We start from the raw sequence: 16577 nt of genomic DNA on the forward strand, positions 1-16577 counted from the left end.
AGAAAATCATGACACACTTTTCCCTGCACACATGGCTTTGTGCAACTCACTTTCTCTTGCTTCTCTTTGCTCTACAAACTGCATCTTCCTTCCTTTTTTCACTCCTCTCCTCCTGCTTCTTTGTCATCTTCCTGTAACTTCAGTAACTAATGTGGGATGGTTTTACTTTTTTACCCCCTTTCTTTGCCTTCTGGGAGAAGTTCAACTAATTTTCATTATTCTATTTCACCTGTTTTCCACGTGAAAACAGGTCTTGTTCTTTCTTGAAAACTAGTCTTGTTCTGAAACAAAGGATGATTAAGGCACTCAGTCATTCAGGCTCACTTTGGCCAGATTGTTCTTGAGGCTTCTTTGTGATTTACTTTTGAGAAATATGCATTAAGAAGACAGCTGGTTTTGAAGACCAGAAGTCACCTGAGTTTTTTGTTGCTGTGGGTCCAGGGAGTCTTCAGTGATAGGAGAGGGGAAAGGACAGGGTTAAAATGTCCATGGACAGTGAGGGTCTCCTGAGCAGGGACTTATATTTACACATAGCCATTTTCTTGAATAAAATACTACCAAAGATGGTTTATTCCCTTGTCTGCAAATAAAAGTTTTAATAGAGACTCAGCTATAGGTTATTGCCATGTGGTGGCTTTAAACTTAGAGAGAAGACTCTTACACAGACCTGTTTGGGGGATTTGATCTCTTCTTCAAACAACAGGGGTTTTTTTGTTCTAAATAACACTTTCCTAAGCTTTTTCCCAAGATACTTTTTATGCAGACTATAAAAAAAAAAGGTACTGACAACGTTCATTAAGCAAAACTGCATCCCACTGAAAGTCAAACCCAGGGTATTTTGATACTGACTCTTGATTGAACAGTTTCATTTTTTTTTTTTTTGAGGAGCTATGCTCCAAACTCCGTGAAAAGTTGTTTTTCTGTATGTCTTTCCTTCTTTCCCAGCTGGGAAGAAAGTGTGTGGGAGCTGACAGCAGCCAAGGGAGCCTGTGCAGAAGGTGACTGCCCTAAACAGGATTTACTAATCAGGCAGGAGGAGGTGCATTGGCACGTGGTGGGGACTGCGCTTCCTGAGAGGCCCCGCTGTGGTCATGCCTCCCCTTGGTGGAAACCCAGGCTTTATCAAGGGCTGGAGGGACCAACTGCAGCTCTCTCTGGGAACAAGCTGCCATGGGACTGAGGTGCGGGATGAGGACCACCAAGTGCCAGCTGCTGGTGACCAGCCTCTGTGTCATGGTGAGCAGGCAGGTTTGGGGGGATCTCTGCAGAACCAAGATGAACCGTTGCCTTTCCCATCCGTGCTCAGAGAGGGTCAGGTTTTCCCACGTTCTGTTTTTCGCGGGCAGAGGGCAAGCAAAGCCAACTGCCTGAGTTATCATTGCACCCTGGGTGGTTATCGCTGGCCACCAGCATTGCCCCCCCCTCCACTGATAGACTTCTGGTTTCTCAGGGCTGTCACACCACTGCAGCTCTTTCACAACTCAGCAGCTGCCTCAAAAGAGAAAGGAAAGGTCCCTACTGGCAGAATGGGTGGTTTTCAGCAAAAAGATTTTGCTCCTGTCTCCTTGGAGCAAAAGAGGGCAGATGGACCTGCTGCAGTCACACTTGTTGCTGAGAGGGTGGTTGGCTACAGGTGGAGTCAGTGAGGAAACTGCAAGGCTTTGATGGAAGTGTGTGTGAGAGACCTGTGGATCAGCACCGCAAAGCAAAAGCAATTCTAGGGATTCTTTTTATCAGCTTTTGAAGCAAATTCAACGGGAGTTTCTTGACATGTGCGGTTAGAGCTGATGGGAAATGGTGGAAAGTGGAGAACGTTTCTCCTGGATGTTTTTGACTTCTGTGTTCTTGTTGCCTTTTCACTTCATCGAAACTTACCAGCTTAATACTACTACTACTTCTATTACTACTGCTACTACTGCTAATCTGTATTTAGTTCAAAGAGGGTTGGTGGCTTGGAGAGATTGTAATTAAAAGGTAGTATCTTATTTTGGCCCACACATGAAATTCATAGTTTGTCCAAATTTCAGTATTCCAAGACTGTTGGCTGCAGCGGCTGTAAGGTTGTTCTGTCTTCCAAATAAGAATATATGTCATTTGGAAGAAATCAAAGGAGTATTGGTAGCAAGCATTAAGTTTAGCCTTTAAGACTTAGACTGCTGTTTCTCAGAAATCTAAGCTGACTGGTGTTGCACTTAGCATTTTGCTAGGTGTGGGTCAAGATATGCAGTAATGTACAGTATGAAGGGTCAGAAGGTACCACAAATTAGGTCAGACAAAATGCTACAGTTTGGATGTATTTAGTCTTCAAAATTGTAAGTCTACTCCAAAAGCTATTATAAAATGTCACACAGAGGGGATTATGGTGACATCACACTGTCACATTTGGCACAGGTATAGCTGCCTTTTATTGTAAAGGCACAAAAAGATGAAGTCTTATCTTAGGAGCTAGGAGTGGGCTTGCATTTTGTATTTTACAGGTTCAGTACACTAAATTTGGAGCTGGTTTTAACTGTGCCTCTGCCACCAGTCATGCTGTGAGGAGCCCTGCCCTAGAGCCAGGTGCCATCAGAAATGTTCCCTCTCCATCACCTGGACTTACTTTGGGCAACATGGAGGGTGATGTGCTAGTAGTTGCCCCATAGGCATACCTGTGCTTTCAGGAATGGGACAGAAGCAGATAGGCCAGCAACATGTTGCAGAGAAAGAAGCCAGCCCAGATAACTTAGAACAGCACAGGACTCATCTCTTTGCACTCTACAATAGGAAATAGAGCCATTAGCAGGCAATGGGACTGGCATTGCAAAGAGCAAAGCAAAGAACGTCATCCCTGCCCAAAACCACTCTTGAAGGTAGGAGCCCTCACAACTGCATGTGTGTAGTCTGCCAAGTGGGGTGGGACTGCACAGGTGTGCTGCAAGAGCATTGATCCTCTGGGGTTTCTTCGTGTAGCGGGAATTTAATCCCCAGACAATGGCAAAGAGACTGTGGGCTGCAGAATATCACATGTACTCATTATGCAAGAGAGAAGAAGAGCTGTAGTATTTTTAAGTGTCTGGGGTTTGTCCTTTTACATGCACTTTGGGTACATGTGGTGGTCTCTGGATGATCAGGCTGTCTGCATTTGCATAGGGCTCGGGAGCATCCAGATACACCTCAAAGCTTTGTGTGCACCCAACAAGAGCTGCTGCCTTGTAAATCCCTTCCTAAAACCCTTCTTTTCCAGCTGCTGGGGCTATCCATTGCCACGCTGAGCACAGTTACTCACTATGGGCTCCATTTTACCCTCATCAGCGATATCTCCCTGGATGGCAACTCCTACAGGGTCATCCACTACAGAGGTACGTTGTGGTCACAACCCAGTGAGACTTTTTGTGATACCAGGAGCTGCAAAATTCCCTAAACAAATTGAAGGAAATGCAGAGGTGTCTCAAGAGGAGGAAGGGGCTGGTTTTTGGAGAATGCATTAGGAGTAACACAGTCCCACAGGCACGTTTTCCGCCTGTGTCAGACCCGCATGCCATGTCAGCACCAAAGGGTGCTGTGGGAACACAGGGTGCTCAGGTGCTTCTGCATTTGCACCTGTGCCTCTATTCACCATCTCCCCATGCTCCACCTGAGCTTTCAGCACAGGGGGAGCTCCTCTGCCACAGACAACCTAAAGATGCAGGGCTGGCAGGGCCCTGGGAGCATGGGGAGAGAGACTGTTTGAGAAATTTAAGCAGAGCATAGAAAATTGAGGCTGGGAGGAGAAATGCATGGAAACACCTGGGGTGTTTTCCCTTTCACAGTGGAGAAATATAAACTGAGTCTCAGGTACAAGGGTAGAGCAAAGATAGCCCACATACTAAAATACCCTACTCGCCTGTGCTGCACTTGCATCTGTGGCTTCTTCCAAGCTGTATCCTGGGCTTAAACATGCTCATACCCTCGCTAGATCCTGGTTCTCAATTTCAGTTTAACAAAGCAGGTGTAAAAACTATGTTAGTACAAAGCTAAGGTACAGTCCTCCCCTGTTCCTACACACATAGGGGTTATATATTGGCACTAACTGCAGCCTTGCAGGCTCTCCCATCCCAGCCACCGCTCTCCAGCAATGCCTTGCTTTGCCTTGCTTGCAAGCATTACCTCTGCATGGCTGGGGTAGCAAAGCCCTTTGCAGCGCTGTGATCCTTGAGCCCTGCCCTGGGGTACCAGCTGTGATCCTGCCTCAGCCAGGAGGAAACCAGAGGGCAAGTGTTGCACCAGATTAGCAGCGCCCAGAGTCCTGATAGGGGTGGTGGGACAGCTGCTGTACTCCTCATTAGGGGGGATCCTTATCAGAGTGCTGAAATAATTGGCAGCTTGTGGTCTGTTGGGTGGACCAACACCCTTTTAGGGTGCTTCAGTCTGCTGGAGCTGTGGGAACCGCTCAGAGGTTTGCAGCCCTGCCAGACAAGACAAGCATACACAGCTGGAGTGTATTGAATGAATTACCAAAACAATTTCAGTTGTGCAACCTGGCATTTTGGGCTGGCTCCCCAAAATACACTTTTTGGCCCCTCTCTGGGTAAAAGCATCAGACTAAGCCTCTGCTAGCACTTAGCATCTGACCACAGCTCCCATGTCTGACTTCCTTCCAGCTTTCTACTTTGGGATCTGCCTCAGCATGACCCTGATCCTGGCAGCCCTGCTGAGCTCTGCCGCCACGGTGCGGGAATCGCAGTGCCTCACCGCCATGGTGCGTATCCAGAGGGACTGGATGGGAGGGGACCTTCGTCACCTTGGGCTGGTGCCATAAAATTGTGGTGCTGGGGGCTGTTTTGCCTTATGCCTGAGAGCATGCACGACTGGGGAAGGAGGCCCTGTTGTTCCACCCTGTGTTGCAAAGGGACATTTTTGTAGAAGCTTGCAGAGCTTGCAGAGCTCTTTAGGCTAAGGATTGCATCCTTCTGCACCTTGTTTCTTTTGCCAAAGACTTGTGTATGCAGCTTTCAGAGGGAACGGGCTTATTTGCCAAAGCCACTACGGTGATGACAATTCCAGGGTATTTCTTTTCTCACCAAGTCAACACATGGTTTATGTGGGGAAACTTTAGCAAAGCAATTTTGAGTCCCACATTGTTCCTCTGATTGGTGACAGCAAAATTAGCCTCCCTTCTTCTCGCACTGCAAACATCTACCACAGTGGTGCTGGTGTGAGGCATACAAAGCATGGCAGCAGGCATGGGGGATTTGGGCTGGACCCTCAGCTTCTGCCTATAAAGAGAGGGTGGAGAGGTAGCACAAGAGCTGAAATTCCCCCTTTCTCCTCTCCATCATCCACAGCAAATTGTATGTGTGGGCCTAGACCACGTCAACAGTAGTAAGCTGGATTGTGAGCTCAGCTCCATTTAAAAACATGGCCTGCACATGGGGCTTAGTCTGCATAGAGCAGCTTCCAGCCTCAGCTGGAGGGATGAGTGGAAAAGCACCGTTCACTGCATATTTTCCTGTGCTAAGTGAAGGGCAGGAGTTAACAGTTGGGCTGCTGAGCATGAAGTTGTGCTTAATATAAAATAATTGCATTGCTGTCATATATAAACTAACTTTAAAGAAATTTATCTAATCTATGTAAATGGGGGAAATTATACTGATGGCAGAAATGAGAAGCTGACACCTTAAAATCCAGTGCAAAGTAGCTACTGAAGTTAATGTTTTCACCTCCTCAAAATGCAATCTTCCTTTCTCTGTCAGAGATGCTCACAGGGGCCTGAGTGACACAGTTCCCATTAATACCTCTAGCAGATTATGTGTAACTCCCTTCTCTTTTGCTGAAGTACATTTAATGTGTGCCTGTAATTATCACATCTAAACCAACAGGTGGGTATGTACAGATTAATGGAGATTGTCATGGCTGCCTGAAAATACAGTCAAACTTCTTCATAATGTTTATTTGTTGACTTACTCTCTGGTATAGTTTGGGCCGTTCCACTGCGTAGAACAAGCTGTTAAAATGATAGCCATTTACTGAAGCGATATTTAAAGAGTGCCTTCCCCGCAGCTGTGGCCACGAGGCATCATCCCAGGCTGCTCTCACCAGGGAACCTCCTGGCTGCCTCTAAGCTCCGTTTGCGCCGTCTCCGGCAGCGTTGGGGGGCAGTGTCCAGCCTCCGGGCAGGAGGTGACGGGCGATACCCGAGCGAGGGGCCGCTCCACCGCCGCGCTCCGCCGCTGGAGGGGGCCGCGGGCCCGCCAGCCGCTCGCTTCCCACCGGCACCGGGGGATGCTGGGGAACGCTCCGGGAACGGGAGCAGTCCCCGTAACCCCTGCGGGGTACTGGCACATCCACGGCCCTTAGAAATTAACGGGAACCCTGGGAAATACCCAAGAGCTGGCCACGAGCGACCGCATTCTCTGCTCCAATTCGTTCAAGCGGCTCATTAGCATCTCAAATCACACACGGGAACTTTGCCTGTTCCTGTGAATCGCCTGCGGGCCCCCCCCCGCGCCCCTTCTAACTGTATCTTAAACCAAGGGCCAGCCTGCCGCTTGTTTACCCCCCAGTTCCTGCCCCCTCCCAAGGCACATCTGATCTGCCTTCGAGAAGCAAAGGCAGGGAGAGCCAACCCTGACGGCTGCCGTGAGGCGTAATGGCAGGCAGGAGTGGGGTTCGGCTCTGTGGGGCTTGAAAACTTCTTTTCAGTGTCTCGTCCAGCCCTGCCGATCCCTGCTGGGCTGTGGCGTGCAGCCCCGCTACTTGTTGCTTTTTTCCTCTTTCTGCAATAGAGATGATCTTTCACCTTCCCCCATTATTGATTTTAAAGGACTTTTCATCCCAGCAAAGAGTGTGTCTTATTTAGAAGACCATTTAATTTGCTCTAATCAAAGAGGGAAGACACCAGACTATTGGCCTGACATCTGTGGCTCTACATGAAACCAAGCCACACTCAGGGGATATCTGCATCAATGTGGCTAATCCACCACAATGCCACTTGGTAAACCAGCCACCCAGGGGAAAAGCTAACCAGGATGCAGATGGGCTTAAAGGAGCACTTTTTTTTGTCCATTTGAATTATAAATGCTCGTGCTGCCTGGCTATCTGGAGGTCTGTGTGTTTACAGAGGAGTGGTCTCAGGTCTTTGCAGACATTACTGGTGGTGTTCTAATATCAGTACACAGTGGTGCGCAGTGGTTAGAAACTAGAACAGGTAAAACTGGTTTAAGCACACATATCTCAGGAGATTGTCTTGTAGCAGCACCACCAGACCAGGCAGATGCTACTGGGCATCCACTGATGCTTGCAAGGAAGCTGGTTCCAAGAAAGTAGCTGAGAACTAAAGGATAAAAAATTATGTTCTAAAATCCAGAAATATTATCCCTGAAGCTCCTCTTAAACAGGGAGAATGGCAACAGGTTTATTGACTGTCCTCCAGCTCAGGCAAACTCTGCTTTCTGGTGGTCCATCATGCAGTCAGTCCTGAATGTAAATATCCTGTAGCTCTCACAGCCTCTGGAGGCCATGTCACTATTGAAGGGGAGGAAAAGGAAGGAATTTTTCCTAGTACTGCTTGTACAAAGGAAACACTCTGGCATCGGTGAGGTTTAAGGACTCATGTGTTGTTACCTGGTCAGGCAGAGAAAGGAAAAGGAAAAAGAAGCAGGGAGCAACATGCAAACCATAACATCCCAGCTGAAATTCTTACATCTGAGCTTTACAGCCTAAAACTCCACTTGTTTAGAGGAAAATTTGTATTCAGGATGGAGCAGCTGTTCCAGAAGATTTCTGTGGTAAAAAGCCTCAGTGAATGCCTGGTATAACCCAGTTTTTCATCAAGTGATGTGCCAGTGGGGTCAGCACACAGCACAGGCTGTTTGCTTTACTGTACCCAGGTGTATCATTGTAGGCAAGTGTGTAGAGGGTCCTTAATATCACTGCAGTGCACTTCACCATCTTCCTTTCGCAGTTCATCTGCCTCCTGTGCTCTCCCTCATGGTGCAACACTCCTGAATGAGACATCTGCATGCTCAGCTGGTGCTGAGGACAGATTCCTCTTTCGGGCTGAGATCACTGACTCCTGTTTGCTATGTCGAAAGGCAGAAGCACTGTGTGCTTTTAGACGAACTGGGTCGGGGAGGGAGGGACAAAACCTGATGGATGCAATCTGAAATTAGCTCCCCTTTTCCTGCCCCTGGCCTGTGTAGTCTGGCAGGGAGCTGGCCCTTGCAATGACCACAGCAGTGCCAAAAAGCAGCTAGAGATGAGCAGGGCAGAGGTCAGCTCCTTCCCTGAGAGTGTGGGAGTTTGGCAGAGCTACCGAACCCAGTCTGAGCTAAAGGATCCCTCCCTCATCCGAAGCAGACCCCCTTAGCCAAAGGGGAAGCACCAGAAAGGTGAATTAAAAGAAACACCAGCCAACTGACAGGATGCTGTTTCAGTGGATTCTGCCAAGTCTGTCAAAGATAAATTGTTCCTTGCAGCAAGGATGGAAACAAGGTCATTCATAAAAGAGTAATGGATGTCTGGCTGGTGACAGCCCTCCACGGGGCTGATGTGACTGCCTCCCGCAAAGGGAGCAGGCAGCAGCCTGTGGCTGTCTCCAAGGAGCTCCAAGGGTCTGGGAGACGGTGAACCAGCTTTGACCCTTCCACATTTAGTATGCAAACTGCACGTTGCCTTTTTCTTTGTTCCTCCAAATGTCTTCTAATGTAATTAGAAAGTTGTTCTTCCAAAAGCCTTTTGGCTGGGAAGGGAAAAAGCAGGCTATAATTCATTTATAAGATGTTCTTGGAGCCATGTAATTGCTGTGCACCGGCTGGATGGAGGGGGAGCTTCCCAAGGGGCCGCGTCTTGGTATTCCCAGAGAAACTAGACAGAAATAAAGGGAGAGCTGATGCTGAACGTGAAGGACTGAAATGTGGGGTGGAGCTGAGGAAGGGAGGATGAGAAGGAGGATTTTAATCTGATGGAGGTTCCGGCCCCAGAGATATGTTGTAAGTGCTGGAGCTGGGGGGGAGGAAGGGAGAGCACGGGGGAAGAAATTTGGGTGGTGTCACTGGCACACTGTTGTTTGCACTCACCGGGTACATGGTGGGTCCTCTCAATTATAACCTCAATGGAACAAAGTGCAGAAGAGTGCTTACATTGCTATCAATGTTGATTTTTTAATCTGACTTAATTTTTTTAAATTATTTTCTTGGGTTTGAACTTTTTTTGGTTAAAACGATTTTGGTTAAAACAATGACTTTGTTACTCTGTTTGGTGGGGGAGTTGTTGAAGGAAGTGCAAATGCAGGGTCTGGTCCTAGTGAGGAGCAACCTGAAATGCCTGTGTAACCTCACCTCCTCCCTCCAGTTTGTGCTGTACTTGCAGGGGTTGAACCCCCCACTCCAGCTAGGTTTTAGTCTGTGACATCTTGCCCTGTGAGCTCTTCCACATCCTCACTACTTGTATACCCCTTGTCATGTCAGCATTTGATCAAACTTTTCCTCCTATTTCCTTTAGGGTCTTCTGTAATCTCATTTCAGCTCCTAGCAAGGCAAGCAGTGATCTCATCAGCTATATGTCCAGGCAGCTGCCAAAATAATAAAAGAAAGGAGTGACTGGACATACATAATTTAAGATTTTTCGTAAGAGCTGTAACACGGTTTTTACCAGTGCCTGATGTAGAGCCTGAAACAAGGTGGCCCCCAAAAAGTGGTGAAATGCCAATGGCAGTCTTGTTCCAGGAGCAAAGCCACTGGACAGGGCAGAGGAACACAGCAGATGGACAAGAACCAGCAAAAGGCAGTTTATTGGCATGTTCACCTTCATGTCCAGGATTTGAAGTAACACATTTTCTTTTCCTGCTGCATATGCATGAGTTTGGATTTTTTTTTTCTAAGCAAATTTTTATTAGTGAAGCAGAATTGGTAGAAGCAATGCTTTTCTTCCTCTCCTTAAACTTGAATTTGGTAAAACTTCATGTAAGATGTAATCTTTTTCAAGTTAATTCAGCTATATCATACAATGAAAACAGTCATAGAAAAAAATTACAAACAAAATGAGGTGCAGTGAGCTGGGTAATTTTCCCCTCCTACATACTGTTGTGTTGGAAGAGGCACAATTTCACAGAAAAACTTGTAAGGGCATTAATTTTCCACTGGTACTTATTCACTATCTTTTGTCGTTCCAAGACTAAGCTGTGGATTCATATTTGATGAGCCCATTTAACCTTCAAATGCTTCACAGGCACTTTTTTCCTTCCCTTTTTTATTTTTTTTTATGTGAACAAGATCCTTTGGTCCAGCTGTCACAGCAGGCAAGTGCTGTTTACATCAGGGTTTGGATTCTTTTTTGTCCATATTTATTCAAATAAAGAGACAAAGCATGTAACTTCCAGCTCTGCAAGCCTAGGGAAGAAGGCAAAAGTCAAGTCACCTCCTGCATTGTTGCCATTTTTGTTTAGACACGTCAGGGTCAGTTGCTGGCCTTGATTATATTTCTGTCATCCTGTTGTCTAACTAGGGTGGTACTGATTTAAAGAAGGAGGCTTGACCATGCAGCTGCCACCTTGCTCACCGAGTAAAGTCCAGCTCCTCTTCCAGAGCAGGTTACTCTCTATGCTGGTTACTCACTTCTTTATGGACTATTTGTGTGGGGTTTCCCCTCTTTGAAGCCAATAACCAAGTTTTAAATGCAGGGGATTGAATTCCACGAGTAAGGAGATGCTATTCTGAGGCACAGTCCTCCTGCAGAACAGGAGCATACTGAAAATACGATGTTTTTATCCCCTCTTTTTCTTTTTCCAAGGGGAATTTGGGCAGAATAGATTGACTGCTCCGCAGGAAGCTGCCTGCATTTTTGGTCAACCTCTTCAAGTTGCCATGGTGTAATTAGAGGACTTCTGATGGAGAATCACATTATTGTCCATCTAATTTCTTTTAAGTAACCAGCATTATGAGGGATATTAAAAGAAGGTGATGTTTAAACTTTAATGAAACTTGCTCAAACAAGCATATTAAATATGTCCTTATGGTGTTTGCTAATGGATATTTTTCTCCCCATACTGTAGCTGATGGTATTTTTCCTCTTTATCCTCAGGGATTTTTCTGTTTTGCTCTGGCCTTCTGCGGATTGATCCCAGCTGCCTGCTGGAGATACACACACAGCACGGAGGTAAGGGTTGGCTGCTAGGAAATACCACCAGCATCTCGTCAGAGATTTTTTTTTGTAGCAACTATTTCTCCCATAAAAGGGACAGCTGGTAGTAATTAAGCCATCCATGCCGAGGTCTATCAGATCCAGGCTCTGTCTTATCTGTCCTTTACAAGAACAGGGCCGCTTTCATGAGCTGCCCCTTCAATGGGATCATCTGAAGGGAGAAGCCATGGAAACCCTCACACGTGGCAAGCTCTTTGTCCTGAAGGCAAAACAAAATGCAAGTCTCATTTTAAATAGCTTTTGGTTTGTTTTGGTTTGTTTTTTGTTTTGGTTTGGTTTGGGTTTTTTTGCGAGGGATGTTTGTTTTGTTTTGTTTTAAATGAGAAAAGTCATTTCCAGCTGGTTCTAATTCCTGTAAATGTCAGTTGGGAGCCTCTATTCAAAGGCAATGGCAGGTTGTAGTTGTTCAGGTTGTCTCTGGCAATGGCCAGGAGAAACATCCAGGAGATGTGTTTATTAACTGGCAGCAGTGGTACAGGAAAAACAATAGAGTGAAAAATGGTGTTTTGGGTCGCTATCATGCTGGACCAGAAAGAGAAGGTTGGAGGAGATTGAATTTGGAAGAAAGTTAGGGTTTGAATTGTTAACCCGGAGCTTGCTGGTGCTGTGGTAGATGGATGGTGTGGGAGATGCAAGGTGCTGGGGAAGTTGAGTCGAGGCATGCAGAGTTGCTAAAATGCATCACAGTGGGTAACCATAACCTGGGGCTGGGATGCCCCTGAGGCCAGGGTATTTGGCTGCTGGGGAAAGCAGAAATTGACCTTAGTATTTAGTAGCCTAAAGAATTTTATACTTTTTTTAACCTTTTCCTAATCTGATATAATTTGCTTTTTGCATATTTATTCCTCTTCCCATTCACAGGGATTGTTGCTATTAGGTCTTTGTGAATTCCTCTTTTTGCATCCCTGCATTCAAAAAATATAAATTTTAAGAGACTCGGGAGTGCAAAAAAATCATGACATCTTTCTTTTGAAAGCAGAACACTGATATTTTAGGCAAGAACTTAAATTATCTGACAGTAACTCAGATAAGTGTTTGGGGCTTTGATCGATGTTTCATGCAGTGGGTCAGTCCCTGTCTCCATTTTGCTCCTCTCCAGTCCCAGTCCCAGTCCCATGCCATAACCTGCAATGTCCCAGGCCCAGTGAGGATGTGAGTGATGTGAAACATCATCCCAGTGGATTAGGGATTGATGCTGCCAGCTCATCTTTTTAGGATTACAGATATTGTGATCAAAGACCAGTGTATCAGAAGGCTGGCTGTGAGCCTTCCTTCTGTGATGGAGGAGCACAACTCCTTCAGTATCCTGGAGACTCAATCCATACTAGGACTGTTGTGATTGATTTTCCTGAGGACAAGGAGCCCTGTCCCATAATGGTTCACTGTGCTGTGCATAAATTAAAATCCAGTTGTTCTGAAAGCAGAAGTCAAGGTTAAGGTGAGGGATAAGGTCCTGGTTCTCTAGAAAGTTTGTCCAGAGCTGACCAGTGGCCACAGGAGTTGAAAATCCTTCGAAATGTGCGGATGGCTGTGTTGGATCAGACTAAAGTTGTTGGCCGAGGTAGGTTGTTGGTCAACCTGCTGTTGGCCAAGGTAGCAGCATGAAAACCCAGCAAGCACAAAGCAGTGCTTTTTCAGATGACAACAGCTTGTGGCTCAGGTGCCTGCTAGTGGCACCTGCTGGTGCCTCTGCCTTTAATGTTCTCAGTGGATTTTTCCTCTGTGAATTTGTCCAACTGCTTTGGAAACATTAGGGTGAGTGCTGATGGCACAACAGCATCTTTTATCTGTGTGCTTAACTGGCTGAAGCAGGTTCAATCAGAGCTGAGACATCCGTGAAAAAGCCTCTGTGGTTTTTTTCTCATTATTTCAGGCAAAACTATCAAAATTTATTACATTCAAACTAACAATTTAGTATGGAAATAATTTTGTTTTCATGACCAACACAGAAGGGACGCCTCGAGCACACTTTCTTCCTTCTTCTGCAGAAGGTAAATGATAGATTAATGCAAAAGCTGTGCCAGTAAAGGAGAAATGGCACCAGAAACTGTGCCTGGTTGGTCTTGTGAAATTGTGTTATCCAAATAGACTATTTAGTTATACTTTAATCCAAATAGGGAGAGCAGGGCATAAAAAGTCTGGAAGAAAAAGCTGTATACTGGGTTAATACAGGGATGTGCCATTCAAAAAATATTTTGCTTGAAATATTTAAAGGAGAATTACTTTGTATATCTTTTAATCACTACATCTGTTTTTACTTCAAATTATTTTTAGGGGTTTCTTTGCTCTGAGTGCCCTGCCCACAAATGCACCCATGGTTATGGTTAGCTTTAGTAATTGGTTGGGTTTCTGTAAGCAAAACAGCAAAGCAGCTTCCACTAGGCAAAATGAAGGGTTTTTGTAAAAGGTTTACTTTCTGGCTAAAGAAAACCAGCAGTGTTTCTAACAACAGAAAAAATAAAATACTGTTAGAGACAGTCTTGGGTTTCTCTGCTTCCTAAAATGTAAAGAGAAGCAGGGAATATAAATGAGGGAAGACTTAATTAGAAGTGTCACTTGCAAAACATATGGAAATTTAGCTTCGATTGAAAAGTAACCCGTCTCACTAGAGAGAGAAATGCAGGTGACAGAGGGATATGCAGATGTGACTGTCCCTCCAGGACAGAAAGACAAGTAGTGCAGTGGTACAGAAAATTGAATGAAGCTGGGGGAAACTCCTGAAGTCTCATTATAGAGCTGTTTATTTGTCTGACTTTCTCAAAATAAAGAACCAAATTAAAGCAGGTGTCCTCTGCTGCCTACTGCATGTCAGTGCTCTCAGAAATAGTTAATTGTGGTACTCTGAGGGGAAAAAATCAAACTCAACCAAGCTGGTGGGTGTCTTGTAAGACTGATGGGATGTAGACAGCTATCAAGTAAGGAACAGAATTGGGGGATGTAAAACTAAATATGGATGAATATGCCCATTACATGTGCCTGAATCACTGACCCTGAGAGCACCAGAGGGTTACTGCCCCCCATTCATACCTAAAACAAAAATTTGATTTTTTTCCATGCAAAATACATTGACTTTCCAGTGAAAAGCCAGACAGAAAATTAGCCTGTTCAGTTTGGAAATGCCAGCTGGGAGCTGTTGGTGGTAGATCCCATCCTCTTCTTCCCCACGGGCAAGGTGACAAACACAGGCAGCACTGAAAGAAGAGCCCTCCTTTCCCCCTGCAAGCTGGGGGATGGGAGGTCTCCCCTACAATCCATGGCATATGCTTCAGTGGTTTACTCCTTTTGATCGGAAAAAAAAAGAGAGGAAAAAAGAAAATCTACATTTTCTTTGTAAAGCAGACCCCTCTTATAGAAAATCATCTGAAACATAAAATCCCAATATTGAAAAATAATTTTGATGGTTATTATCAAGAGAAAATAGATAGAAACATTGCTTGAACATGATGAAAGTGAGATGCCCTTTCTGCCTGTGTGGCTCTTTCAGAGCCCTGTTTACAGTACTTACAGAGAAGCTGGACAGGGAAAAGGAAAAGTTATTTGTAAATATTTGATATTCTCAGACCTGGCACTGTAAACAAAATGTGAGTCTTTTAATTTCCCATTCTTTTCTGCTTTTGCGACCTTCTGTAGCTTCTGAACATATTCTTTCATACATATGCCAAATGTTTTAATTTCAAGTTATCTGTGTTCGGATAGACTCGATGTCACTATAGCCCTTATTCTTGAAATAATGTATGCCAGGCATGCAGCAGTCATGAACCTGAGGTTTATCATGCTTTATCCTAAAAGGCTGCATTGCAATTGTTCTTCCTCTCAGTAGGAGATCTAGGCAGGAAAGTGTTGCAAACCTGCCTGAGGAAGGACAGTGATGGTGCAATCAAAGCAAACTAGAGATCAATGTACATGGGAGGGCAGAGAGAATGACCTCTATGCAAGTGTCTTTGACAGAACAGCTGTGGTAACCACAGAAATTATGAGGTTTTCAGATGGTTTTCAGCCACATTAGGAAGTCCTGGTTCCTGAAGCTGAAGAGCTGAGTCTTGTTTTCCAAAGTTATTTTTATGGCAGTTCCTTTCCCACAAACCGCTGTCTAAGTGAGGTCTCTCAGTCATTCACAGTGTGGCTGAAAGCAGCTAGGACCTAGGATGCAGAGAGGAACATAGGAGAGACATGCCACATCTGGCACAGCTGGTGGGGAGGGCTGCTGCTTCCTCCTCCCCAGCTTCGTTTTTCTCCTCGCCCATTAACTGCTGCTTTACAAACATGTCTGCAGAGGCTGGAGCAAAGATGTACTTGCAGCTGCCGTATAGAAGACTTGGTACCCTTACTAACCAACACAAAAATAGAATCACAGAATCATTAAGGTTGGAAAAGGCCTCCAAGATCATTGAGTCCAACCTTTGACCAATCAACTAGCGGCTCTAAGTGCCACGTCCAGTCATTTCTTGAACACCTTCAGGGACAGTGACTCCACCACCTTCCTGGGCAGCCTGTTCAAATGCCTGACCACCCTTTCAATGAAGAAATTCTTCCTCATGTCTAGCCTGAACCTTCCCTGGAACAGCTTGAGACTATGTCCTCTTGTCCTGTCACTAGTTGCCTGAGAGAAGAGACCGATGATCCCCACCTGGCTACAACGTCCTTTCAGGTAGTTGTAGAGAGTGATAAGGTTGCCTCTGAACCTCCTTTTCTGCAGGCTAAACAATCCCAGCTCCCTCAGCTGCTCCTCACTGGACTTACTCTCCAGACCCTTCACCAGCTTCTTTACCCTTCTCTGGATTCGCTCCAGCACCTCAATGTCTTTCTTGTAGTGAGGGGCCCAGAACTGGATACAGGACTCGAGGCGTGGCCTCACCAATGCCATGTACAAAGAGGCAATCAATTCCCTTGTCCCAGTGGCCACACTATTTTTGATACAGGGCAGGATGCCATTTGCCTTCTTGTCCACATGGGCACACTGCTCGCTCATGTTCAGCTCTCAAACAGCACCCCCAAGTCTTTTTTCCCCTGGGGTTCCTTCCAACCACTATTCCCCAAGCCTATAGTGCTTCATGTGGTTGTTGACCTCACTTGACCAAAGTACAGGACCCAGCACATTGCCTTGTTGAACCTGAGGTTTGGGGTTTTGTTCTGGGCCCCACTGTGAAAGAGGCCAGAGGAGTTTTTATGCCATGTCATCTTCTGCTGTTCCCGTTCCCTGCAGCAGCTGAACCATCCTTCCAGCAGCCTCGCGGTTCCAGCAGCTTTGCGGCGCCAGCCCTGTAAGCCAGACAGGATGACAGGGTGGGTCGGTGACAGTAAAGTCACTGTAACATGCAAGAAGTTTTGCAACAAGAATGAGTGTTTTAATTACAGAGATTTGTTCACAGGTAAAAGCGTAAAACGGATTAAATTATGACTTCCCAACTCAGGGGAAATTT

General features: G+C 45.7%; 1 protein-coding gene across 1 annotated transcript in view; it reads left to right on the forward strand.

Moving 5' to 3' along the window:
- The window catches only part of TSPAN32 (tetraspanin 32), an 83690-nt gene that overhangs the window by 51730 nt on the left and 15383 nt on the right, over positions 1 to 16577 (forward strand). Inside the window, exons 3-5 of the mRNA XM_039381419.1 lie at positions 3224 to 3338; positions 4620 to 4717; positions 11038 to 11112. Coding sequence (XP_039237353.1) covers positions 3224 to 3338; positions 4620 to 4717; positions 11038 to 11112 — 288 coding nt within the window. The remainder of the gene's footprint in view (positions 1 to 3223; positions 3339 to 4619; positions 4718 to 11037; positions 11113 to 16577) is intronic.

This window comes from Pipra filicauda, unplaced genomic scaffold (assembly GCF_003945595.2).
Source record: "Pipra filicauda isolate LSUMZ 115617 unplaced genomic scaffold, ASM394559v2 scaffold222_size1277272_pilon, whole genome shotgun sequence".
Lineage (NCBI taxonomy): Eukaryota > Metazoa > Chordata > Aves > Passeriformes > Pipridae > Pipra > Pipra filicauda.